This window comes from Heterodontus francisci, chromosome 13, assembly GCF_036365525.1.
Source record: "Heterodontus francisci isolate sHetFra1 chromosome 13, sHetFra1.hap1, whole genome shotgun sequence".
Taxonomy (NCBI): Eukaryota; Metazoa; Chordata; class Chondrichthyes; order Heterodontiformes; family Heterodontidae; genus Heterodontus; species Heterodontus francisci.
In genome coordinates, this window is record NC_090383.1 from 96,013,276 (window position 1) to 96,040,291 (window position 27,016).

A 27,016-nucleotide genomic window follows, 5' to 3' on the forward strand; every position below is an offset into this window, starting at 1 on the left:
AATATGGCAAATGGCTTCTGCAACTCAGCTATCTAGTACCTACTGCTGGAAATGTTTACATCTGTAACTGTTAATAGTCCTACATATAGCATGCACTTCCTGTAAGTATTACATTTCTTATAATACTTTGCCAATTTAACTGAACAAGTTGGAGCTTCATACATGGAATTATTCTTCTTGCTCTTCTCTAACCTTCTGCAGTGCATCAGTGACACTTTGAAGGGCAATTACAAACAAAGCTTAAAATATTCCACATGTAGCCTCACCATTCAGCTACACAAAGTTGGATTACCTTGTTTTCATACACTGTAGTTCGATTTGCCTCTTACTGTTCTCTGAACATTTTCCCTCCACTTCCTTAAGTCATGCAACATTTTCAGTGCAGAAGGTAAACAGGAGATCTGCTCTTACGCTTCTACTGCTCCATGGACAGCATCTGCTTGAAGACGAACGAGATCTTTCTCCCTCTAAATTTTGCTCACCTCCTGAATTTGCATCTGCCCTTCACATGGTGCCTATTGACTATATTACAACTAAAATTACAGGTGTGAATTCATATCATACTTCCTGTGCTGCAGGACATTGGAGCCTCTTACCCACCACTCCCCCATTCTGTTTTGGAAGGCATTTTCCAAAATTAGATACACTTACCTGGGCATGTGGAGTGGGTCTATTTGCATCAAGAGGGGTGGGAAAAGAGCACGTTGCTGTTTCACTGGAACAAAGCAACAGCAGAATTTTGCACTGGGGTGCTAGCCTGTTTTCTTTTTGAGGGGTGAGGCTCACTAAGATGAACTTTTATACCATGTATCAGGCTCCTGCTGTTCTATAAAGCAGTCTGCAGCTCATTCAATGCGTAATTTCCTGTGTTTGCAGTATCCTAGCTGATCTGTTGTATATTACCAGCTTTTCCTATTAGTTTAGAGCTAAGTATTTGAAGTAGCAGAAAAGCTGATGAATTATGGAATGCATTACTTCAGCTGATTAATTTTAAATCATATTCACTTAATTTCAAAGTTTTTAAAGACAGTAAGATTTATTGCATTTTGAAATAAGCTGACAAGAGTGTTATATATTATTCTAATCCCATGTTTCTTGGAGATGTGGTTATACACATGCCTCATCACCTAGTGACAAATTTTTGATAATGAACTTCACAAAATGTACAGAACCATAAATTTCTCCCCTTTTAATATACACCAAATAAACAAGCCTTTATCATACTGAATATATACTTATCGAACAGGATAAAAACAAAGTTAAGAAAAAAAAAAGTCACAGAACCTAGTAGTAAAATACTTCAAGTATAATGGCACTTAACGCCTTTTGGAAATAAGTATTAAAATACTGTCAAAAAGCTATTCATTTCAAATTATATAAATTATGCATTTTCAAAACTAAAATGTAAAAATGCACCATACAAATACTTAAGGTTAAATTATCTCCGTGTGTCAAACTGCATCTCTTTCCATGATTTAGAAGCATTTCTTTTATACTGTTCAAGCTCCTGAAAAGATAAAATAAGAGGATATTTGTTTGTTGGCTCAGCAACAACTAGTACTGTAACAGCTGAATAATTCAGTAATAGTTTAAAAAAAAAGACAAATGATAACTTACAACTCATCGGTCAATATGTATGACTTTATATAAATATACTTTATTCAGAGCGAGGCAGGTGGTCAAATTACCATTACTCACTGAGGAACCCATATATTTAAGCTATCAGTATAATTGGTCAAATTAAATTATCTAGTTTTGTGTGATAAAAACATAGATTTAGTCTCTGGAATATTTACTTCTGGAAACAGCATTCATAGGGTTAATTATAGTTTGTGAACAAGGCTTTACATTGCACAGCAAATAAACTTTGCAAACAAAGGTTAGTTCAATGTATCTGGGTGATGGTCCAGGTAACAAATATGTTCTCACATTTAATGTAGGTCGAATACAAAAAACGCTCAATTCCACACTCACAGATCAGTGTATTAGCTGTATAGCCACAGCCAGAGGGCTGGGTGTTATTTAGTCAACAGAGGGAAGTTAGGCTTGACTGAAGTTATATTTTAGCTACTGAGGAAGGCAAGGATGAAGATATATATTTGAGTATTATAGTGTTCACTGCTCATTCATCCGTTTTATTTAAATAAATCCATTTGTAGGTTCAAATGCCCGAGTGTCTTATTTAGTGAGAGAACATTTAGTTCACCTTTTAAAGAGAATATTGTGACAGCACTTGATACATTCCAGTGTATTTAGTAAAGGCTCCCTGTGGCTCCTTGGGACTCAGTATTGTGTACCTAGATATTAAGCAGAAAAGGGTATGCTCCAGATCAAATGGGATGCAAGGTTTTCTTGCAGAAGTGTTTGGTGAAGTTAAATCCAAGAAAATATCTTGCAGACTAATCCAGAAATATAAAGACAGTGCTCTGAAACCCCATTGAATGGGTGAAAAACTGGTCCTCATTCTCACCTTTGGGATCTTGCATTTTTAAGGTACAAGCTGGTAGTCTTCACTGAATGTCCACTCTGACAATTAAAGCACCGCAGGTGAAGCAGGCAGCATCACCTCGAGGGAAGTAGACCGTACCAGTTTAATAGCACTGGGGAAGCATCAAATGTTGATTATGCTGTTCAGAAATATTACCCCCCATTTCTAATAGTGTAGAAGATACTTTTTAATATTGGTCCAATTAATAAATCAAGAAATGTCCCTATTCCTATTCCATCACATAATCAGCTTCCTGGGCATCTGCCATTTCAGATCTCCTGGTCAGAAAAGACTAGCTCAGATGAATAGTGAATACAATGCTGGGAGAATCAGAACGCTTTGTAGTTTTAACATTTATCGGTTGTCTGGAATGACACATGCTGCCCTTTTCCTTACTGCATTTTCTGCATCAGAATTGCTGCTGAAATCCTCCCATGCTCAATTTCATAGAGCTGCAGGGTTTTAAAAAATGCTGAATTATGAGTGTGTTGGATGCAAAGCTCCTCCTTCTTAATTCAACTTATATTTCAGCACAACAATCAAAGCAATTTTATTTTTAACAATACACTGTCCTCTCAGTAAGTGACACAACATACCTTTCACAGTATGCTCTAACTTAGCACAAGATGACTCCAATGACGACACATTCAGGCAGGATAACAATTGCTGGGAAAAGACTACATACAAACTAAAACAAAATGCAAACGTACATTTTCATGTGAGGAACTTATAAATCTACAAATAAGTATAATTGTTGTAAATCTTCCCTGGTGTATATTTTACATCTTTTCTATAAAACCTAAAGGACACAGAATTAACATGCTACCAGTCCTATACCACCGTTGCTTTGTAACTATGACAGAGCGTGGGGTGTGCCCTTGTGCAATTCTTCCTGCTTTGTTCTCTCTGCACACTGTGCTCCATTGAATAATTTGCCGAGATTGGAGACATGTGGCAGGATTTTCTATTTTGGATCAGGACCCCGACATCGGGGTCAAATGAGGGACCTGATCCCACACTGTGTCGGGAGCAGTCACCTGACAGTGATTTTGCCTAAATTTCCAATTAGTGGCAAGAGGGTGCACTCGCTGTCCAATTAAGGATGTCAGGCAGGCTTTCTAAGCTGGAGGGCCAATAGGAGGCCTTCCAGCATGGAATGAGCTGCAGCCTGCTGTTGCAGGTAAGGGAGAGATGGGGAGCCTCCATCTTGGGGTGTCCTCTCAGCAACTTTAACAAAATTTGAAAGAAAAAATAGCCCCAGCTGCTGGACCTCCATTGTGGAGCAGGAACCCTCCAGGCAGCTGCCACGCTCCTAAAGAATATTCCATTCATCCTCTGATAATTGGCCTTAATTGGCTTTTAAATTACCTTAAGCTTGTGGGCGGGCAGTCATTCTGTCCCTGAACTGGCCTCTAGTAAATGGCTCAGGGCAGGATGGTGCCAGCAAACTGGCACACTATCACACTCCTGCCTACCTCCATAATCGGGGCACAAATCCTGCCTATAGTGGTACATGTTCGTCTTCTGGTGCAGCAGATCTACCACACATTAGAGAACCTGTCTGATGTTCATACCTTCGAAATCAAAGGAATGAAAATTAAGTAGGTCCTATAATGAGCAGAGTGTGAGTAAAGGATAATTATTCAAAGTGGCAGAAGGTGGGAAGTGGTGTTCCATAAAGATCACTGGGGCCACTGCTGGTCACGATTTACATTAAAAATTTGGACTTCGGATTCAAAAATACAATTCCTAAATATGTGGATGACCCCAAATTGGGGGTTAGTCAATACTGAGGAGGACTGCAACAAATTACAGGGGGGCATTAACAAACTTGCTGAATGGACAATTAATTGGCAAATGAAGTTCAACACACAGATAAATGCGCAGTAATACATTTTGGTAGAAAGAATAGGGAGGTCACTTATTACTTAGAGGTTTGAGTCTAGGTAGGGTACAGGAACAAAGGGATCTCAGAGTGAAAACACACTACTCACTAAAAGTTACACCACAGGTTGGCAAGGCCAGAAGAAAAGAAAGCCAAGGATTAGGCTTTATTTCTAGAGATAGAATTGAAAAGTAGTCTGTAAGCCTGTATCGAATCTTGGTTAGACCACACTTAGAGTACTGCGTGCAGGTCTAGTTGCCATATTATAGAGAGATGCAGCACTGAAACAGGCCCTTGCCCCACCGAGTCTGTGCCGACCATCAACCACCCATTTATGCTAATCCTACATTAATCCCATATTCCCGGCCAGTCTCCTACCATCTACCTACAGTAGGGGCAATTTACAATGACCAATTTACCTATCAATCTGCAAGTCTTTGGTGGTGGGAGGAAACCGGAGCACCCAGCGGAAACCCACGCAGTCACAGGGCAAACTTGCAAACTCCACACAGACAGTACCCAGAACCGAACCTGGGTCACTGGAGCTGTGAGGCTGCAGTGCTAACCACTGTGCCGGATATAGAAGCACTGGAGGGGGTGCAAAGAAAATTTACAAGATAATACCAGAAATATGTGGGTATAGCTATCAGGAAAGGATAAACAGGATGGGTCTCTTGGTTCTTGTAAAAAGGATGAGGGGTGGCCTAATAAATGTTTTTAAAATTATGAAAGGTTTTGATAACGTGGATACAGAAAGAATGTGGGGAACAGCATAACTAGAAGACATCAATATAAGATGGTCACCAAGAAATCCAATAGGGAATTCAGAAGAAACTTCTTTACCCAAAGAGTGGTGAGAATGTGGAATTCGTGACCGCAGGGAGTGGTTTAAGCAAATAGTATAGATACATTTAAGGGAAAGCTAGACAAGCCAATGAGGGAGAATGGAACAAAGAGTTCCGATGATAGATTTAGATGACGAAAAGTGGGAGGAGGCTTGAGTGGAGCATAAAAGCTGGTATGGACCGATTGGGCCATATGGCCTGTTTCTGTAGTGTATATCTTAAGTAATCCTATGTAAAACTGCTCCATCAGCTTACTGTTCATTTCATTTGGAATTGTGGGTCTAAATCTCATCACTCCATGAAACCATTAGAGTGCCACAAAGCAAGTTGTTTTAAAATTAAATAGTTCCAGTTATAAAGTTATTCAATAGAAGGTCACTTCCATGCCAATTTTAAACTATTACATCCATTGCTGAATACAGTACTGAAGATTAGGTATACAAAGTCACAACACCCTTATAGATTTGTGTGGGACAGTGCAATAAGGAATAATTCTACTTTTAGAAAGAGGGACCTGTTAGCAAATTTTTCACAAATTGGATCCAGATCAAGTCGCAACCTGCTGTTTCACCAACATATCTTAAATCTAACCAAAAATCAAATGATTTAATGTGGAAGGCTGAAAGGAAGTTGCATTTACTTTTTGATTCCCTATTAAAACTGAAAATTGCAAATCTAGAAATCTTAATTAAATAGCTCTGACTGGCACATATCCATCAGAGCTGTGAATCTGGTTTGTATGCTGCACTCTTACTGTGTAATTAAATGTTCTTTTCTTTTGGGCCTCCTTATCTCGAGAGACAATGGATACGCGCCTGGAGGTGGTCAGTGGTTTGTGAAGCAGCGCCTGGAGTGGCTATAAAGGCCAATTCTGGAGTGACAGGCTCTTCCACAGGTGCTGCAGAGAAATTTGTTTGTCGGGGCTGTTGCACAGTTGGCTCTCCCCTTGCGCCTCTGTCTTTTTTCCTGCCAACTACTAAGTCTCTTCGACTCGCCAATTAAATGTACACTAATGTGAAGGGTTAAATATACAATTCATATAATGGATCAGATAATTCAATGGCTTACTAAAGTTTATGAGGAATTTTTTTTTTTGCTATCTTGCACAGTATTATTGCACCTAATTAAAGATTACTCATTTTGCTTATCTTCAAGTGAAATTTGACATTGATCACCACAGTTCAGATAAATACATATACCTGAGAGGGGATACTAGAGAGCAACAATAGTTGAGACAAAATAAACAGTTCAAAAAACTCAATTTTTTTCTTCTGAAGTATACAACACAGAATTGTTAACCTGAAAACAGATCTATAAATGCCAAAAATGGGGATTTGTCACTATAATCTGCTCGTTTACCTCCTGTGAACAGCTTATAGAGTGGCATTGGCAGAAGTCACAGAACATATTGCTAGAAATGTTGTGGAAAAACAGTATCTGAAAATAGTTAAATACAGGCAGTACACCATATAGAAACCATTGAAATGGTTCCCTTTTAAAATATCCAAAGAAAAAGGCATGAAAACTCAGATAAACGGAAGTAACCAAGGACAATTAGGGAGTTTGTAACTTTAGTTCAAGGCTAAAATGTACAAACAATGGCACACCCATTGTATAACTATCCAAGCAAGATTATACAATTATTTACCTTTGAACAGAGTATTGATTGATTTTAAGGAAGCTATCTAGGTGGCATAATACCACATGAACTGTTGCAGAAAAAACTGTAGCCACCTCTTGAATTATCTCAAGTTATCTAAGAAATTAGTTAAGGACAACTCTTGTTAGAGTAATTTTGGTTAATTAATGTACATGTCCTGAGAAGTAAAACTGTAATACAGACACTAAAATATGAATCATTATTTCACCATTCACCCTGGTAATTTGTGATGACACTGATAAAATTCAAAACCCTGGCTGACGTAATGGAATTTAAGTAAGCCAAACTTTGAAAGGATGAGAAATAAACTGACTACAGTAAACTTGTTCGAATGTTAAGTAAACCTACAAACAGTGGGTCGCATTCCAAGTACATGGTATACAAAATCAGTACGTACTCTTAAAAAGTAAAATCTCCACTTGTGCAGTTAAACAACCATGGCCAACAAATAAGGTAATAGCATCAAACTAAAAGGCTTACAAAATGCAAGAAAAAGTGGAAATCCAGCAGACTGGGAGAGCTATAAAAAGCAACAAGTGGATACAAAGAAAGTAATAAGATATGCAAAAATCATGAACCATGTCAAAACCAACAGCTAATGTTTTAAAAATATATAAAGAGAATGTGATTAAAAGGGAATGCAGGCCAAATAAACAGATTCAGGTGGGACTGTAATAGAAAATAAGACTTGTTCAATTAATAGTTTGTTAGCTTAGGAGGCAATATTTTATTTGGATTTCTTTCAACAAAATTATCACTTTCCACTCTCATGACAGTGAATCGGAGGCCCAGTTTTTTAAAAAGTTGCATTTATGTAGCATTGCAGCATCATCTCATAGCATCACAATGTCTCAAGGCATGAGAAAATTTCTCAGCAGCTTGGATTGGAGGTTCTGAGTGACTGAACTTGAGGAGCATGAAAGCTCATGAAAAGAAATTAAGTATTCCTAATTTTAAAATCCTTTATGCAGCATGGACTGGAATAGACTAGAAATCTACCAGATAAACAAATATAATTAGTGTCTTTCTGCAATTGTCTACATTACCTGGTCCTTTTGTATCCTCATTGCATCCACTTCAGGTTCAGCATACTGTGGGTCTTTAGCTGGATCCTCAATATCTTTCAATTTGTTAGTATTCTATAAATACCAAACAGTTTGGTTTAGTCAAAATTAGATAGCTATCTATGACTGCATAACAAGAGTTAAGGTTTAAGAATTTCTATATTAAATTTCATTACTCACAAGTGGATTCCATAAGTGGAATGCTCAACAGACTTGCACTGAATAGCTGCAATACATGTGTGTACACTATATTATTCAGTGTCCTTCACAGGAAGAGGGTAGGAAGAGAAAAGGCACCAAGCAGTAGTTTGAAAAAATAGAGCAAGTGACTGAAGGCATAGCCAATAATATAGGTACTGAGAAACCTTATGATGGTGGGGAGAAAGGTAACAATGTGGAGGGGATTAGGTAGAAAAACCTAAATTTATAGTCTAAATCTGTCCTCTTAATACAGTATACACACCCCACCACCAGGATTGTCTGAGAGCTCTCCGCTTCTTCCTAGAACAGAAGCCCAACCAGTCTCCATCCACCACTACTCTCCTCTGCCTGGCTGCACTTGTTCTCACGTTGACCAACGTCTCCTTCAATTCCACTCACTTCCTTCAAATAAAAGGTTTTGTTATGGGTACCCGTATGGATCCTAGCTATGCCTATCTTTTTGTGGGATATGTGGAACATTCCTTGTTCCTGTCCTACTCAGGCCCTCTCCCTCACCTCTTTCCAGTATACTGATGACTAAATCGGTGCCACTTTCTAAAATGGAAAATTTCATTGATGTTGTTTCCAATTTTCAACCTTCGCTCACCTTCACGTGGTCTATCTCCCACTTTTCCCTTCCCTTCCTTGACTTTTCTGTCTCCATTTCTGGGAATAGGCAAACAACCAATATTCACAATAAACCCACGGATTCCAACAGCTACCTGGACTACACTTTCCGCATACCTCACATCCTGCAAGGACACGATCGCATTCTCCCAGTTTCTCTGTCTCCATTGCATCTGTTTGGATGATGCAACCTTACATACTTGCGTTTGTGATATGTCTTCCCTTTTCCTCAACCGAGGATTCCCTTTCTCCCCACCCCCCCCACCACCCCCAAACTGTGGTCGATAGGGCCCTCAATCGTATCCGATCTATTTCCCGCACTTCTGCTCTCAGCCTTCCCCTCCCTCCCAGAAAGAGTTCCCCTTGTCCTCACCCTCCACCCCACAAGCTTCAGTATTCAACAGATCATCCTCTGTCATTTCCACGTGATGCCACCACCAAACACATCTTCCCCTCCCCTTTCAGCATTCCGAAGGGACCGTTCCCTCCGCGACACCCAGGTCCACTCTTCAGTCACCCCACTTTCCTATGGCACCTTTCCATGCAAACGCAGGAGATGCAACATGTGCCCTTTTACCTCCTCCCTTCCCAATGTCCAGGGCCCCAAACACTCCTTCCAAGTGAAACAGCGATTTACTTATTCTTCTTTCAATTTAATATACTAAATTTGCTGCTTTCAATGTGGTCGCTTCTACATTGGGGAGGCTAAACGCAGACTGGGTAACCACTTTGCAGAACACCTCCGCGTTCAGTCCGCAAGTGCGACCCCGAGCTTCCAGTCGCTTGTCATTTTAATTCTCCACCTCGTTCCACTCTGAGCTCTCTGTCCTGGGCCTGCTACAGTGTTCCAATGAAGCTCAACACAAGCTAAAGGGACAGCATCTGATCTTTCGATTGGTCATTTTACAACCTTCCGGACTCAACAATGAGTTCAATAATTTTAGATCATAACCTCAGCCGCCATTTTTTTCCCCTTTCCTCATGTTTTTTGCTACATTTGTTGTTCATCCCGTTCCTTTCTTAATCCCTTTACTTTGTGTTCAGACAGCTGCTATAAGGCCATCTACACCTCAATGAGACACAGCTTTTGTTTCTTTACTTGGCTTTGTGTCATGAAACCTTTTGTTATTTAATGTCTCCTGCTCTCTGCCCTATCACAGACCTTCCCTTTTGTTGTTCTTCCCCACCCCACCCCCATCCACTTTCACTTGCTCAAAAACTATTGCATTTCTAACCTTTGCCAATTCCGATGAAAGGTCATCATCCTGAAACATTAACACTGCTTTTCTCTCCACAGATGCTGCCTGACCTGAGTATTTCCAGCATTTTCTGTTTTTGTTTCAGATTTTCATCATCCGCAGTATTTTGTTTTTCTTAATACAGTGTCCACGTTGTCTTTAGCATTTACAATTTAAAACTGGTTGAAGGCAGCTTAGGAGACACTTTATATGGAACTCCTCCTTCAATAACATTATTACTCTCTGCTCTGGTGATATTGAACAGGATGCCCACTTTCAAAAACTGCATTTATGTAGTGCTCTTAACATCAAAATGTCTCAAAGTACTTAATACAATGAATTGCTTTTGAAGTGCACTGATTGTTGTTATGTAGGAAACACAACAGCCATTCTTCATCAGCAGCAAACCATGAACAGTTATGAGATGAAAGAACACTTAATTCACATGGATATTTTTGGTGTTGCTAGTTAAGTGGGATGTGTGTGTCACACCAGCAAAATTCCTCTCTATTAACACGATATGGAATCTGAAAATCCATCTGAGCCACTGAAACAAGCAGACAGGATCTTACTTTAACACCCCATCCAAAGGATGCTTCAGGTTGTCATGAAGTCACTTAAGGGCCACTTATTAAAACTTCTGAAACCAGACTCTTAAAACAAAAGTATTTTCATGCTCATCAAGGTGAGGAATGTTGGTGCTGAAGAATGGACGCTTCTCATTTTAGGTACCCAGGGTCAGAAACTAGCATTCCCAGGTGAGGTACAGCACAACCAAGTGCACAGTAATGCTCCCTCTACTCTGTCCCAACAGTATAGATCAACTTCAAACTCAAAAAAAAAAATACCCTCTACTGTATCTTACAATGTTTCCAGTTATGAAAGGAATTGTGTATTTAGAAATAACGTGGATTAAGAGACAGTTTACAGAAATCAACATACAGCAAAATATATTGAACCATTAGTTTACAAATAGGTGGCAATGTTACCTCAGTTGGAAATAGCCTCGCATATACTTTCTTCCACAGATCAATTGGATTTCGTGCATTTATCTTTCCCAAGTCAACTTCAGCAGCTGGTGGAGACCCTGTGTATATATTAAACAAAATATGATATTTGTAGAAATTTAGAAAGTTCATATGATTCTGCTGCAGTATGGGAATCAGGGGAAAACTCTCCACTGGTCGGAATCATAACTAGCACAAAGGAAGATGGTTGTGGTTGTTGGAGGTCAATCATCTCAGTGCCAGGACACTGCTGCAAGAGTTTCTCAAGGTAGCATCCTAGGCCCAACCACCTTCAGCTGCTTCATCAATGACCTTCCCTCCATCATAAGGTCAGAGGTGAGGATGCTGGCTGATGATTGTTCAGTGTCCATTCGCAACTCCTCAGATACTGAAGCATTCCTTGTCCATATGCAGCAAGACCTGTCAACATTCAGGCTTCGGCTGCTAAGTGGCAAGTAACATTTGCACCACACAAATGCAAGGCAAGATCTCCAACAAGAGAAAATCTAACCATCTCCCCATGACATTCAATGACATTTACCATCACTGAATTCCCCATTATCAACATCCTGGGGTTTCCATTGACCAGAAACTAACTGATGCAGCTACATAAATACGATGGCTACAAGAGCAAGTCAGAGGCTGGGAATTCTACGGCGAGTAATCCACCTCCCAACTCCCCAAAGCCCGTCTACTATCTACAAGGCACAAATCAGGAGTGTGATGGAATACTCTCCACTTGCCTAAATGATTGCAGCTCCAATAACACTCCAGGACAAAGCAGCCCACTTGATCGTCACCCCATTCATCAACCTAAACATTCACTCCCTCCACCACCAGAGGCAGCAAGGTGCACTATATACAAGATGCACTGCAGCAACTCACCACATCTCCTTCAACAGCACCTTCCAATCCCGTGACCTCTTACACCTAGAAGGACAGGGCAGCAGATGCATGGGATCACCACCAGTTGCAAGTTCCCCTCCAAGCCACACACCATCCCAAGTTTTGAATATATTGCCGTTTCTTCAGTTGCTGGATCAAAATCCTGGAACTCCCTCCCTAACAGCACTGCGGGTTTACCCGCACCAGATAGACTGCAGTGGTTCCTGAAGGCAGCTCACCACCACCTTTTCTAGGGCAATTAGGGATGGGCACAAATGCTGGCCTTGCCAGCGATGCCTACAACCCATGAAACGAACAAACATTTGACTGCAGATTTAATGGGCTGAATTTTTAAATCCCGACCAGGTCGGGATCGGCAGCAGGCAGGCCCAGAATTTCAGGCTTCCATCTGTCGTGCCAGTTTGGCACCACGTTCCCGACCACAAGCCACTTTTAAAACGGCTGAGTCAGGTTCAGAGCGGATACGCGCCTGCAAGCAGCAGGTAGCAACTTGAGGCCAATTAAGGCCCCCTTTCGTATGCCGACTGGGATTTTTCAGTTGGCATGCGAACTATGCACTGAGGCCAAAACATGGCCTGTGCAACGAGGCGGCCTCACAGCAAGAGAAGGGTGGGGGTCGCATTTAGTCGCACAGGGAACCCCTCCCACACCCATCATGGCTGCTGGGTTACAGCTGTGGCCGCTGGCCATCCTGTGGAGGGGCCTACCTTGTCTTCAGAGCACGCCTCCATGTTGAGGCACCCTCTCGCTCTGTCTTCACCTGCATCAGCAGCTCCCACCTCAGCTGCTGGGGCTGCTGATGTATCACTGCTGCAGGGCCTCCCATTGGCCTTAAAGCCTCGGGAGCCTGTCCGCCGTCCTTAATTGGACAGCAAGCTTGCTCCCTGGTCCTGAATTGGCCTTATGGTTTGAAATTGGCTGTGGCCATGTTAGGCCCACGAACTGTGGGGTGGAGACCCAGAGGTTTTCCTGCTATCAGGGTACCAACCCCAGAATAAAATTCTGGCCCAATATATTTAGTTTGTTAATCAAATGGCATTAAATTTACCTCCTGATGCTACTGCATTTTTGGATTTTTAATTCAGTGAAATAATGTTGAATATACAAGTAATAGCAAATAAAAAGCAAAATTCTAAGTATGGAGTATCTGGAAGTACACAGCAGGCAACACTCAGTGAGATACTGAACTCTACAGGCCAAAAAGGTCCCAGGTTTGATCCTTTGGTCTGTGCTGATTTCGGCTGGAATGCTAGAATTGGCATGAATACCCTGGACTAAAAGAAAAAAAAGTTAGGATTCCCTATCTTGACAGATACATAGTGAGCCCCTGCTGGAATGCATGCTTGTGTGGATGTCAGGTGAGCACTCGATTGGAGTTAGCATTATGATCTCCATGGAATAGCCTAACGATACTCAGTCAACCTCATGTGAAGAACTGTCATTTGGATGAAGGACTAGAGAGATTCTAGAAATCATGAAACAAAAAAGGTAAATTTTCTGAGCACACTCTCATTGGAGAGCCTTGTCTGCTGGGAGCCACATGATAGGGAATTGCAGCCTGCAGCAGTAAACTTACTCTCATATTCCAGTAAGTAGATCTTCAGAAGAGGAAGGGTGAAGAAAAGTAAATTAAAAATGAAAGCGATCAAGAGAAGCACTAAAGAACAATAAGATTGCTGGTATAGAAACAATCTGAGAGACCTGCAACCATGTCCTGCCATAATATTACTATGATTATAACTGCTTTATTTTGAGTAATCCTTTACTTTTGAAGCTTCAATTTTAATAATCCTGGTGTCACAGATACAATGACAAATTACAGGTGTTACTGTGTGCAGTTTCACAATTGTGGTAGTAACATCCAATGAGAACTATGCTCATAAAAAAACGCTTCTTGCTAAGCATCTCCAAACCAAGTAATGGAGAAATTCACCTTTAACCTACCCATTCTCTTCAACTACCATCTCTAACTTCTTTCCTCTCCAAGAAACTCAAACACGTTACTGCCTCCTAGCTCCATGACATTTCTTGCAAAATTCTGTTTTAGTTGGGTTTCCACCATTCTCACAATATTGAAACAGCCCTACAATATCCTTTATGCATTATCTGTCCTGCTCCTTTTTGCGACATTCAATAACTTGGTCCTTGGTCATTAGCAGGTAGGTGTGTTAAGGCATGCAGTTAATGGTGGTATAAAGGCAGATGCAGCCAGCTTCTCTCAGGTTCCTGCTGATCTCTCTGGCATGCTTTGTATCTTGTACCACTTAACCATGAAATCTTGCCTTTGGAGCACTTACAAAGCAATCAACACACTTTGTCTTTACTTGTTCCCTGCCATTGGCTATCTACAGCTTGTATCTCAATGACTTGTGGCTTCCTGAGCTTCCATGGATGTTGGAAGAATTCCTTCCATGCATTTCTTTTTTCTTATATGTTCTTGTCACCAAAACTGCCTACGTCCATTTCTGTAACCTGACCTGTCTCTGGCCCTGCTTTGGCTCATCTGCTGCTGCAACTGTCATCTGTGCCTTTATTACCTCTAGACTTGACTATTCCAATGCTCTCCTGGCTAGCCTCCCATCTTCCATTATCCGTAAACTTAAACCCATCCAAAACTCTGCTGCCCAAATCCTAACATGCACCAAGTCTTGTTCATTCATGACCCCACTGTTTGCTGACCTACAATGGCTCCCTGTCTGGAAATGCCTTGATTTTAAAATTCTCATCCTTGCTTTCATATTCCTCCATGACCTCACTCCTTCCTACCGCTAAAACCTCCTCCAGCTCTACAACCCTCCGAGATCTCTGTGCTTCTCCAATTTTGCCCTCTTGCACATCCCTATTTTAATCAGTCCATCACTGCCAACCATACCTTCAGCTGTCTAGGGGCTAAGCTCTGTAATTTCTCCCTAAGCCTCTCTCTCTCACCTCCTTTAAGATGCTCCTTAAAACCTTAATTCAATATTGGACTATCTTTTTTGGAATATTTAAAAACAAGCTTAATGTATGGAGCAAATAGAAATTGTCCCCCAAAACATAAACAGAAATAATGTGCAGAAAACAGAGTAAAAACACATACAACTATAAATGGCACAAAAAAGCTGATTTCCCCTTTAAGAGTTGCAGATGGAGCTTCCCTTGGCGTCCTTTCAAAATAGGCAAAAAAGTGCAATATCACAACAACAAAAAATTTGTGGCAGCAAACCACTTAAATATTTATTAATCTTTTCTCGGGCCTTAAAGATGGTATGGCACAAATATGTACAAGCATTCTAATGCAAAAATACAGCTGGTTGCTAGGATGCAGACAAAATAATTGGTCGCTAAGTATGCTTAAGGGCTGTTTGCCCAGTTTTCTATCCTGGCATGTACTATAATTTATTATAAGGTTGCTCCCCTTTCTGACAAGGGCTCAATAACCTCACCCAATGACAATAATGTATTTTCTGAAAGGAAACTCTCTATTCTTCTTTCTAGGTCATACACTGGAGCTAGGCAAGTAAGCAGGCATATTTTTCCCAGTCACTAGAATGTCAGGAAGTGAGTCTTCAGGGACAATTTTCTACTCGTGATTTTCTTTCTCGTAGAAAGGGAAGCTGTGGTCAATTGAACCTGAATCAGAATCACATTATAGTAACTGACATAGCCTGTTGTATATTGTAGCCCCTCACTACTACAAATTACCGTATGGTTAAAAAGTTTTCTGTCGCTTACTTACCAATCTGACTCAGTGAATCCAGCCCAGCCGGGACAAACAGTGGCTTGTTGTGCTCTATAGATATTGCTTTGCTACAAAACACAAAAGAGCATTAGAGATTTTGAAGAATAGTATACTTAAGTTAAAAAATGCTTTCCAAAACCATGGAAGGAAAGCAAAGAAAAACTGGCTATTGGGGGGGTGGGGGAGAGGGCTCCCTTGCTGTGCCATGCTAGTGTGTTTTTTGGGCTGGAAGATTAAAAGCAGAGGTCATCCATGGAGGTTTGTAGAGGCTGGACTATCATTCCTTCTTGACGAGAATGAGAGTCACTGCTTGGGCCATCTTCCTCATTTAAGTAGTCACAACACAGACATGAGCATTGCAAGTAAAATATACATGGTGCTCACCTTCTGTCAGTGCCAAATGCCAAGTGGTTTAGGATAGCTCGCATCTTAGATATCATGCTTTCCGCTTTATTGCTGAAAAACTGAATAGGTATGGTATTATTTTTGACGATTTGATACAAATGTTCTTCTTCTAATTTCTTACTAATTGAAACAGTATTGATACATTGCAAGAAATGCTATAGACATGAGAAAGAGAAAAAAGGGAACCAATTCCAAATGTGGAACTATTTTGACTGCATTGGGTATTGTTTTCTTTCTTTTCTATATCCTAAAGACCTTGGACAGTGTGTGCAAGAACACCTCTGAACCCAGATTTAAATCTAGTCCAAAAAGAGGAAATGAAGTCTAAGGGTCCTACATATGGTTTGGCAGTCTCCAATTAACTAATACTGATTGTGAGCCCAGAGCACTAAACTGTCAAATGTTTTGAGTAGACTGGCAATCTTACTCAGATATCCCGCACAGATGACTGATGTGGAAAACTGAAAGGTAGCTTTCTTCTGAAATTAAGGCGGAGATATGTTGTTGGAGCAGTGCAGAGTGAATCTTGCACCGAGCAGATTCAAAAACCTGATACCCAAAAATAAAAATCATAAAAAATTGAGATCACTAGCAGAACCGACAATAATCTCAAATTTTAGCAAAAAAGACTGGGTATTGGTCTGAATCAACATTCATTATTCAGTCTGAAAATGGAGAGGGAGACATTACTTTCACAACTGTAAGCAAAGCTCTTAAATGCTTCCCTATCTCTGTGATCTTCTTGCTTTTTGAAATGATGAACTTAGCCTAGGTTAAAAATGAATGAGGAACCATTCAGCATTTACCAAAGCAGAGACTGATTCTACATAACACCATGCAAATAATCCAAACATACCAATAGTGAAGCTCCATAGTAATGGGCCACAAAGCGCAGTGTCTTGCAGATTACTTTTCTCTTTTCAGATTCAAAATCCTACAGAAAGAATCCATTGGTTAACAAATCAACAGAGTTACAGCTTTTGCAATAGTAACTAACTTATGAAAATGCATTAAATAAAACTGCTACTGAGTATAATCTGCACTGTACCTGAAAAATATCATACTTGCTCCCAATTATAACAAGAGGAATGGGAAATGGATCAATTAGTTCCCAGTCCTGTTGGAATTTTAAGAGAGAAATAAAGATAATATATTTTGATGCTTAAGGAATACATACATCTTGGTACATTTGTATAAAATAGCTAGAGAAATCCACATAACTCAAAATATTTGGACCCCAAATCAAACTTAAAACAAGTTATTGAAACACACTCAAGCTAAAATATTGTGACAACTATAGCAAAGAGCTGGCATAGACACAATAGACCAAATAAACACATTCAGCACTATAAACCTCTACCAATAAATTCCAGTTTACTTTACCCTAACAAGATTAAAACTAATGCTATCTTACACCAAGGTTTTTGAGATGGAAGGGGTGCATGCACCAAATGGGGTACTAAAAACAAATTTTAAAAGATCTTTTGACATTCACTATTAATACAGAATACCTCAGTGGAAGAGATAGTATTTTGAAGCCAATAGCAGCCTCTTTAAAATCTTTTACAGAAGTATAGCAAGCTGACAAACTATTTATCACTAGTGTGTATGCGTGTGTGTGCTGCAGGGTTTTGTCACATTACTGCCATTCATGGGAGGGTTTAATTGACAATTTGATTGTTCTTTAAGAAATGGGATGGATAACAAAAACTTCACACTCACATTCTAATATAAGGACTGTCCAGACTACAAGCAGCAAGGTTTGAGTATCGCCATGTCCAATATCTAAAAACCTGGTCATGGATTGTGCATGATTAAAAATGTCACATTGAAATGGGAGCTAGCTGTTCAGAGAGAAAAGGGAAATTTACTTACATCTTTGTCAGATTCATAACCAAGTCCAGAGATAACTGTCATAACATTGTGGTTATCCTTACAAAGGTCTCATATTTGGGTTTGAGCTGCATAGTGTTTTTAAAAATCAAGACGATGGATCATCCAGGACAGGCCAGATTATACAGGGATCACCAGTGAACAAGTAGTTTCTTCACAGGATAAACTGAAGAATAATGCCTGACACACAACATAAATGTGGACGAAATAAAAACAAGAAATGCTGGAAATACTCAGCAGGTCTGGCAGCATCTGTGGAGACAGAAGCAGAGTTAACGTTTCAGGTCAGTGACCCTTCATCAGAACTGGCAGAGGCTAGAAATGTAATAGGTTTTAAGCACGTAAAGCAGGGGTGGGGCAAGAGATAACAAAAGAGGTGTTGTTAGGACAAGCTCACATAAGTTCACATAAGGTGAGGCGGTGCTTCTGGAGAGAGATGTCCAGTATGTACATGTGGCGGTGCATAGCACTGAGTGTAGATCTCAGGATGTGGCAAAAGCGTGGACGAGTTCAGTTTCTGCACAGGGGAGTGGATCAGTTTGACTCATGCTGACCAAAATAAATATATTCAAAAAAAAACTTATGTCTGTCCTCACTTCCTGCCTACATAAGCTTACTTCTGTTAACTTTAAAAAAAAATTATATCTATGTCCATATTGATTAGTTTATATGGACAGTTTCCATAATCACAATGTAATTACATTCTTCCAATAGTGATGCTTCAGTTTTGCATTTCCTAGCTTCTCAACTTGTACTACGTAGAAATCCTACTTTTCTGCTTAGCAAATTTCCATAAAGTTTGCTATTTAACTCTAAATTATATAAAAATCAAACTATGTAAAAATAAGGACAGATGAAATATTTTAAATCAAGGACCGACTTACATCTGTGTGACCTGCTCCAAATTTTCTCTACACTCCAACCCTGCTTTATCTGAAGACTACACGTGATCATGACTCCTCATGCACGAAACAAAATAGACTCAGCACTAAATACAATTCTTTAAGTAATTTTTGAATGTTAGATTACTGATGTTATAGAAAGCTAGGCTCACCGGGTGATTCCTCTGCAATGTTTTCCAGGTCCTTTGCTTGATGTTATTTACATCTATGGAATCTTTTTTGCCCAGTTCATTTATAGCCGTGTTTATATGGTTCCTTGTCACAATCAGCAGTTTCTCCATGTTTGGCCATAGGTCATTGGGTTTGGAAAGATCCAAAACCAAAACAATTGAAAGGGTCCTATTACAATTGAAACATCACAAGGGCCTTCAATTGCTTTCAATGCATTTAAAAGTTGATAAAACAGTAGAAACCTTCTATAGGGGATGTCACACAGATCGCCATATAATATCACATTCATCTAAGCTGACTATATATCATTCAATTGATAAAGTTGTAAATTCTGCTGGGTTAGCCAGCAAACTGTATAGATAGGATACCGTACCTACATAGCATAGCTTTTCTTTTCCTGAGAAATGCTCAGCCATCTAGACCCTAAACTAGTTAAGTCCTTCCTTAAACCTCTCCAGCTTCCTCTCATTAAAACCTACTTCTCTGACCAAGTGTTTGGTCAGCTCACCTAATATCTCCTATTGCTCAGTCAACCTTTGCCTTATTATGTTGCCTTGAAGCGCCTTGGGATGTTTGTGACATTAAAGATGCTGTATAAATGCAAGTTCTTGTTATTGTGTAGCTGGTTAAAGTCAGCTCAGTGACATACAGCAACTGAAGTGAGAATCTCACTTACAATTCCCCACAAAGTAAATCTGCAGCCTCTACTGGATGAATCATGAAAGGCACCACAAACGACCATATACTTTTTCATATAAAAGGATGAAAACTAGTCAGCAAAGTATCTCAGTATGGCCTTGTGTACTGTTTAAGGAGTTCCGCTACAACAGCATTAGTAGTGTTCTGGGAGCTATTTCCTTACTTTACTACCCTCTGAAGGAGAAAGTGAAAGGGAACAAATGGACATCAATATTCTTAAAAATTTATAATGCAGTCACAATGTATTTCTAGTACAATGAACAGCTATATAATAACTAAATATATAGTACAGTTTTTGGTTTAAAAAAAATAGGTTTTATATAAAATTGCAACAAACATGGGTGAAAAAGTCCTTTGGAGCACCAGCGTAGCAGAACAAGGGTCATACCTCAGCATGGTTTGTACAACTCCAGTTAGATACTAAGCATTTGCTGGGTCTTTCCCCATGATACAGCAAAATAAAATGCAAAGTATGGATAAAAATTTGCAAAGAAATTTTGGTAAAAACTGAACTTTGCTTTGCATTCTAATATTTTTCAGGTAATATTTAACTTCAGAACTACATAGCAATACAAACCTTATGCTTTCGACAGTGATTGGAATCTGAGCAAGATCAGACAGTGATGTTCCACCACCTAGTTCCCAAAAGTGAGCAATATCCTTTGGCTGTAAAACAGTTTTCAATGCAAAGATAGATAACAAACTTCTAGTAACACAGTACCATACACAATCTCGTTACCCAAGGCTTCAATTACATTAGCTTTTTCTTTTCTAAAAAGAAATCAGATACCAATCCAAGAATGATTTTGGATTTGGACAAATGGTTTCTGGAAGCCCTTCTATGCTTGTGAATTTTCTGAAATAATCTACCACTAGGTAGCATCAGTGTACTTTGCTAGTCAGTAAAATACAGAATGCTGGGAAATACACAACGGTCCCATGCGATTAGGTTAATGTTTTGGGTATAGACCCTTGTCAGAACTCAGTTCTTCAGATGTCCATATGGGTCTACTGCCAAAATGTTCACCTGTAATTTATTTCGGATTTCCAGCATTCCATTGCTATGTAGATTTATAACAGTTGCAAATTATGCCAATGCCCTCCATTAATAGAAAATTAATAGTACTTATCCAGTAATTATCACCAGAGATGCAGTTTCAATTTACTCTAAGACTAAACAGAACAAAACAAATGTAAATTTATTATAGGTTACAAATAGAAACCCCCTTTACAACAATTTGAGACGCAAGTATTATTTGGCTGGTGGGTACATCTACACTTTTTTAATCTGTTCTCTCTCGATTTATCTTTAAACGTTATGTAGAGGCAGTTTAGAACAGACTATTTCTGTAGAATTTGTAGATAACGTTATGAAGTTCTGCTCCACTGACCTTATGATGTGGATGATTGGGAGCATTCTCCATTCAGATCATCATTACTGCACATCTGGATGTGAAATGCTATGCAAGATGGCTGCTCTCAGATTCTTCTATTTATACATGCTGAACCAAGTTGCCCCTTTATACATCTATTCATACTTAAGTGTAGGAGATTCTCAAAGCCTTTGATATGACAATATCAATATTACAGGTATCATAACATTACTGTTTAAAGTAAGATAGGCTGTTCTCAGAGATACTGCCATCATGTACAGACTGCACCAAATCTGTTATTTCTTTGAGACATGTCAGCTTATAAATGATCTGTAACATCCATTAAAGATCATATGTGGACATAGCATACATGTTACAAATCCTGAATGGATAGTCTGGGGACCTTCAGGGCAAAACACTGCCCGAATTAAGTGGGATTTAATGAAGGCTTTTAAGACAATTTAGCAAAAAGAAATACTGGACCTGGCAGCCTGTGAAAAAATAGTCAGGAGGTCAATATTAATTTTTTGTTGGGAGATGGGCGTGGGAAAGAGTTGAATATAAAACAAATACGTGCATCACCTTCAAGACCCTTAGTACTGGTTTACTCTGGAATATCATGGCCTGTACGGTTTATAGTCATGGCAGATAAATTTTTAAAATCTTTCCAATGTTACTCTATAAAAGGCTCTCTCGATTAGGGCCACATAACTAATACAGTGTTGCTATGTTTTTAGGCATGCAATCCCATTTAATCAACACTGTTTCACAAGAAAGTTAGGACTCTATTACAATTGTCAAACTCTGATCCATATTATCCTGATTTCGCCCCTTAATTTATTCTTCACTATCTGACCAGTTTGGAGAGTGAACCAGCCCCAGCCTTAGCCCCTGACTTGGTTATGACAGCAGTCAGTGGGGAACTTGGCAATAAAAGGTTGACCCCAGATAACAATGCCAGTTGCTTTCCTGCTTGGAGTTAATGGGCATTTAACACACCAATGCCAGTACATACAGTGTTATGTCCTTTTGCTCTTCTTCCAAAAGTATATTCCAAAGCTAATGTAGGCTTTGGGACTTCATCCCTGTAAAGATAAGTTCATTGCTAGCATTAGAATCATATTTATTTAGCACACTATTATTGTAAAGTTTAAATTATTTCTTTGGACTACCATGTCGCAACATAAACATAATTGACATAAATCCAGGTCTAACAGAAAGCAAGGACAGGATTTTGGTCCCAATACTGGGGTAGGAACTGAGGTGGGTAGGCATGGAAATTTGCCACATCGGCTGGCATGCCAATTACCCTCCACACATCACAGGCCATTTTCCTGGAGCCCAGGTCGGGCGAGGAATGGCTACCCACCTGCAAGCACCAGGTAGCTTGTTAACTCAGTTAAAAGGCCAATTGAGACCATTGATCAGAGGCTGACTGGAATTTTCCAGTTGGCCTGCGGGACTCTGGGGCATCAGGAGCATGGCAGATGCCTGAAGGCAGTCTCCTGTGGCAAATTGCAGGGGGCCAGGGTTCCAGGATCACTTTGAGGCCGCCCCCACCCCCCTACCAACAGCCGCCATATCTACTTGGCCACAGCTGTAGCCACCCTTACTGTTCCTGACACGGTGCGGAGTCTGGACCCCCATTTGACCTTGACTTCAGGGCCCCAAACCAAAACAGAAAACTTTGCTCCAGCTTTCAACTGGTAAATTTGGAGTAGTTTCAAACCCACATTCTCGGACTGAAGGCAATGTGCTAACCTGCTCTATTACTCAGTCCTCATAAATTTTAGATAGATTTTAAACTCATAAATTAATACATACCTGTCAAGAAATCGGAGTATAATTGTAGTTTTTCCCTATAAAACAAAATATAGTTTTTCCCTATAAAACAAAATACAAATGACAGGGATTGCATTCGGTACATGCACACATGTAATTGTTAACAAGCAAAGTTAACAATGCTCACAACCAACTTCCTCTTGAATTTGTTTATGAAGCAAAATTTGCCAAAATCAGTACACAAAATATGCATGTAAATATTACCTATTCATTATTGAAACTTTAGTCAGTGTAATCATTTGCACAATCTGACCAAAACTATGAGAGGGGTGGTGACCTGCATATTTGCCTTTATTAATGCCCAAGAGACAGGAGTACACCTGAGGAAAGATCAAACCCTCTTACTCCCACCCACCTTGTGGGAAGCACCTCACCTCTCATTGGTAGATTCCCACAGCTACGAGGCTGAGTAGTGTGTGGGAAAATTAAACCTGCATCTCACTATCAGGTTTTCTGCAATGGGAGGGAGAGGAGTGAATAAACAATAAATACAGTACAATCACTGTGCATCTTTCAAAATGATGCAAATGTGAACTTTTCAAAATGGATGTCACATAGAAATATAGAAAATAGGAGGAGGCCATTTGGCCCTTCAAACCCGCTCCGCCATTCATGGCTGATCATCCAACTCAGTAACCTGCTCCCGCTTTCGCCCCATACCCTTTGACTCCTTTAGACCAGAGAGCTATATCTGACCTTCAGTAACAAAAATGTTTCAATTTGTGATCTCCCCTAGAATTCCTCATATGTTGGATCTTCATTAGGCTGTCAAGAGGTCACATTTCCAAAAACTCACATGCACACAGTTAGGGGTATGGAAACAGGCCTTGGTCAGGGAATAGATCATTACATGGGATAATTTTTTAAAGAGAAAATATGACTGTTACTTCATTCAACATTCTTTATTCCTGTTTGTCACCAAAAGCAGAAAGGCTGATGTTTTGTATAAATAAACCTAATCTTATAGTGAACGGGATGCAGAAACCACAGGGCTGTTCTGTTATTAAGGAAATAGCAAGAACAGCCCACCATACAATCTCTTTAATAGGTGGCAAAACAGCATGTTAACTGAAAACTTAGATTAAATGAATTCTAATTTATTGTAATGCATAAAAAGAACAAATCAACAAATAAATTTGCAATACAGTACTTAACTGTTACTTTAAAGAATGTTTTGAAACTAAAATGTTATGGAAAACTTTGCATCATCCCTTCCTGAAATTCGGATGGATGTCAACATGGGTGCCAGTTCTGTCTCACCAGAAACTGACTGCTTGATTTTCCCTCTCTATTTGTGGATAAATAAATAGCTTTCATTCAGCATCTCATCTGACAGTTCATCTTAAATTGCAATATACTAATGGCTGCTAGAATCCACTGCTGCAATTCTACAGTAGTGCTTTTGTGGGGGCAGACTGCAAACACTGTTCTTTCGCTTTGAAAGTGATTCTAACAGCTTACCCCACTTTTATTTCCCAAGAAGAATACAGATCTTTCCCTGACTTCCAAGTCTTCTTCATTTTCCTTCTCCTCATTCTTCTGTAAAACTTGAGCCACTGCTATATCCCAAAGAGTGTCACTGTAGATGAAAAACAATTGCCCACACATGAAGAATATGGAAAAACAAGAGAAGTAAACATACCAAGCCATTTTATCCTCTGGTAGTAATATGATAAATGATTTCTGGACACTTGTACCAATCACCAAAAATTATATCGCAAAAAATATATTAGTTTAACAGACCCTTCAGCATGATTTGTGTTTTCAAATACTGACAAGCTTGCTTGTGTTATCAGTATTATTTTTATTTTAACTTTCCAATATTTTCAGTTTTTTTGCTCTTTTTACATCCACATTGCAAAGTTTTATGGTCTTTGGTTAAAACATGGCTAACATTTGACTCTGTATAAAATGCTCTCACTTTAAGAAATACTGATTCTAAGGACAAAGTGATACAGTTAAGAAACTAGGACTGTATGTGTTTGAGCAGGAGGTTTGGGGGGGGGGGGGGGGGGGGGATTTTACTACCTTTCAATGAGACCATCCTAGTGGATGTAAAAATGTTATTACACTATTTATTCAAAGAACAGCAGTGGGTTGTCTCAATTTCCTGATTAACATTCATTACACAAGCAAGACCACCAAAATAGACCAGCCATTTATTTATCTACTGCAAATATCTGCCTATGAAACACTGACTCCACTTCAAAGTATTTCAGTGGTTGCCAAGCGGTTTGGGACATCCTATCTCACAGAGGTGTACTGAATTTTGGAAGGATAAACAGTCAAAGAATATTTCCACTGGTTGGTGATGTGGTAAGAAGGGGCATAAACGTAGGATTATTGGGAGCATAAAGAGAGAGGTTAGGAGGAAATATTTTCACAGAAACTGTATTAAACAAAAACCTGTATTAAAATATGGAATTTATGACCCCCAAGTGACAACTGAAGCCCAGACAATCAGCTCTGGAAGTGAGACTTTGGGCAAGAAAGAAACTTTGGGATTGGACAGGTCTATGGCTCCCATACAGAAGAACACACAACACCATAACACAATATGCTGAAATCCTGATATCGAGTCCCTCTGTGTCCGTATCCAGCCACAAGCTCCGCCTCTCCAACGCCAATTATTCAACCACAATCGCCATTAACTATTCACCTAGAACGAGGCATCATTCCCAATCAGAAAACCGCCAGCTCCCAGACCTCCGTCCACCCTGAACCTCGGCTCCTATAAAGCAACGACCATCGAGGCCCCGCTGCCATGGAAACGCCGCACGGTCCATTACATCACACGTAACGTGGGAACTCTGGGAATTGTCGTTCACCAACCCAGTGACGTCAATTGGAACCAATCCTTGAGGAGAAGCACATGTCGGAGAGTCACTGAAATATTTATAACACACTGCATGTTAAATTATAACATCCGGATTAAAAGGGTTGCTTTGCATGTTTTATCACACATTAGAATTGTTGAAGAGGCGATGGCTTAGTAGTGATGGCACTGGCCCAGAGACCCAGGCTATAGCTCAGGGGGAATGGGTTCAAATCCAGCTATGGGAGATGGTAAAATTTAAATTCAGTTAAGTCTGGAAATTAAAAAGCTAATTTAATGGTGACTAAGAAACCCATCTGGTTTACTCATACAATGTGGTTAATTCTTGAAATGCCCAAGCAAGCCACTCAGTTGATGGGCAATAAATGCTGGCCCAGCCAGTGATGCCCACATTGCACAAAAAAAGCTACACCATGTTTATGATAACATTACAATTAAAAAGGCTGTACTGCTTGTTTTGTCATAACATTGGGATTAAAAAGGTTACACTAGATGTTTTGTATAACATCTTTTCTCCCCTGATCCAGTCTCGTCCCACCTACATCCGTGACTCTTCTGACGCCCTACGTCTTTTTGACAATTTCCAGTTTCCTGGACCCGATAGCCTCCTTCAGTATAGACGTCCAATCTCTCTACACCTCCATCCCCCACCAGGATGGTTTGAGGGCTCTCTGCTTCTTCCTTGAACAGAGGCCCAACCAGTCCCCATCCACCACCACCCTCCTCCACTTGGCTGAACTTGTTCTCACGTTGAATAACTTCTCCTTCAACTCCACTCACTTCCTTCAAGTAAAAGGTGTTGCTATGGGTACCCGCATAGGTCCTAGTCCTGCCCCGAACTAGAAAACTTTATCAACTTTGCTTCTAATTTCCACCCTCCTCTCACCTTTACATGATCCATCTCCGACACCTCCCTTCCCTTTCTTGACTTCTCTGTCTCCATCTCTGGGGATAGGCTGTCTACTAATGTTCATGAAAAGCCCACCAACTCCCACAGCTACCTCGACTACACCTCTTCACACCCTGCCTCTTGTAAGGACTCCATTCCATTCTCCCAGTTTCTCTGCCTCCGACGCATCTGCTCAGATGATGCAACCTTCCACGACAGTGCTTCTGATATGTCTTCCTTTTTCCTCAACCGAGGATTCCCCCCCACTGTGGTTGACAGGGCCCTCAACCATGTCTGGCCCATTTCCCGCACCTGTACCTTGACCCCTTCTCCTCCCTCCCAGAGCTGCGACAGGGCTTCCCTT

At 40.1% G+C, this 27,016-nt stretch overlaps 1 protein-coding gene across 1 annotated transcript; it reads right to left on the reverse strand.

Annotated features, from left to right (window-relative positions):
- Window positions 1-25,689, reverse strand: dync2li1 (dynein, cytoplasmic 2, light intermediate chain 1). Its single transcript, XM_068044144.1, has 13 exons — window positions 25,587-25,689; window positions 24,389-24,506; window positions 22,910-22,944; window positions 22,101-22,170; window positions 20,290-20,378; window positions 18,995-19,181; window positions 17,096-17,164; window positions 16,904-16,981; window positions 16,027-16,106; window positions 15,640-15,710; window positions 10,998-11,095; window positions 7,925-8,017; window positions 1-1,507 (listed from the first exon to the last, which is right to left on the reverse strand). The coding sequence occupies exons 1-13, from the start codon at window positions 25,601-25,603 to the stop codon at window positions 1,439-1,441; spliced, it is 1,074 nt and encodes a 357-aa protein (XP_067900245.1). The 5' UTR covers window positions 25,604-25,689; the 3' UTR covers window positions 1-1,438.
- Between the last annotated feature and the right edge of the window lie 1,327 nt (window positions 25,690-27,016).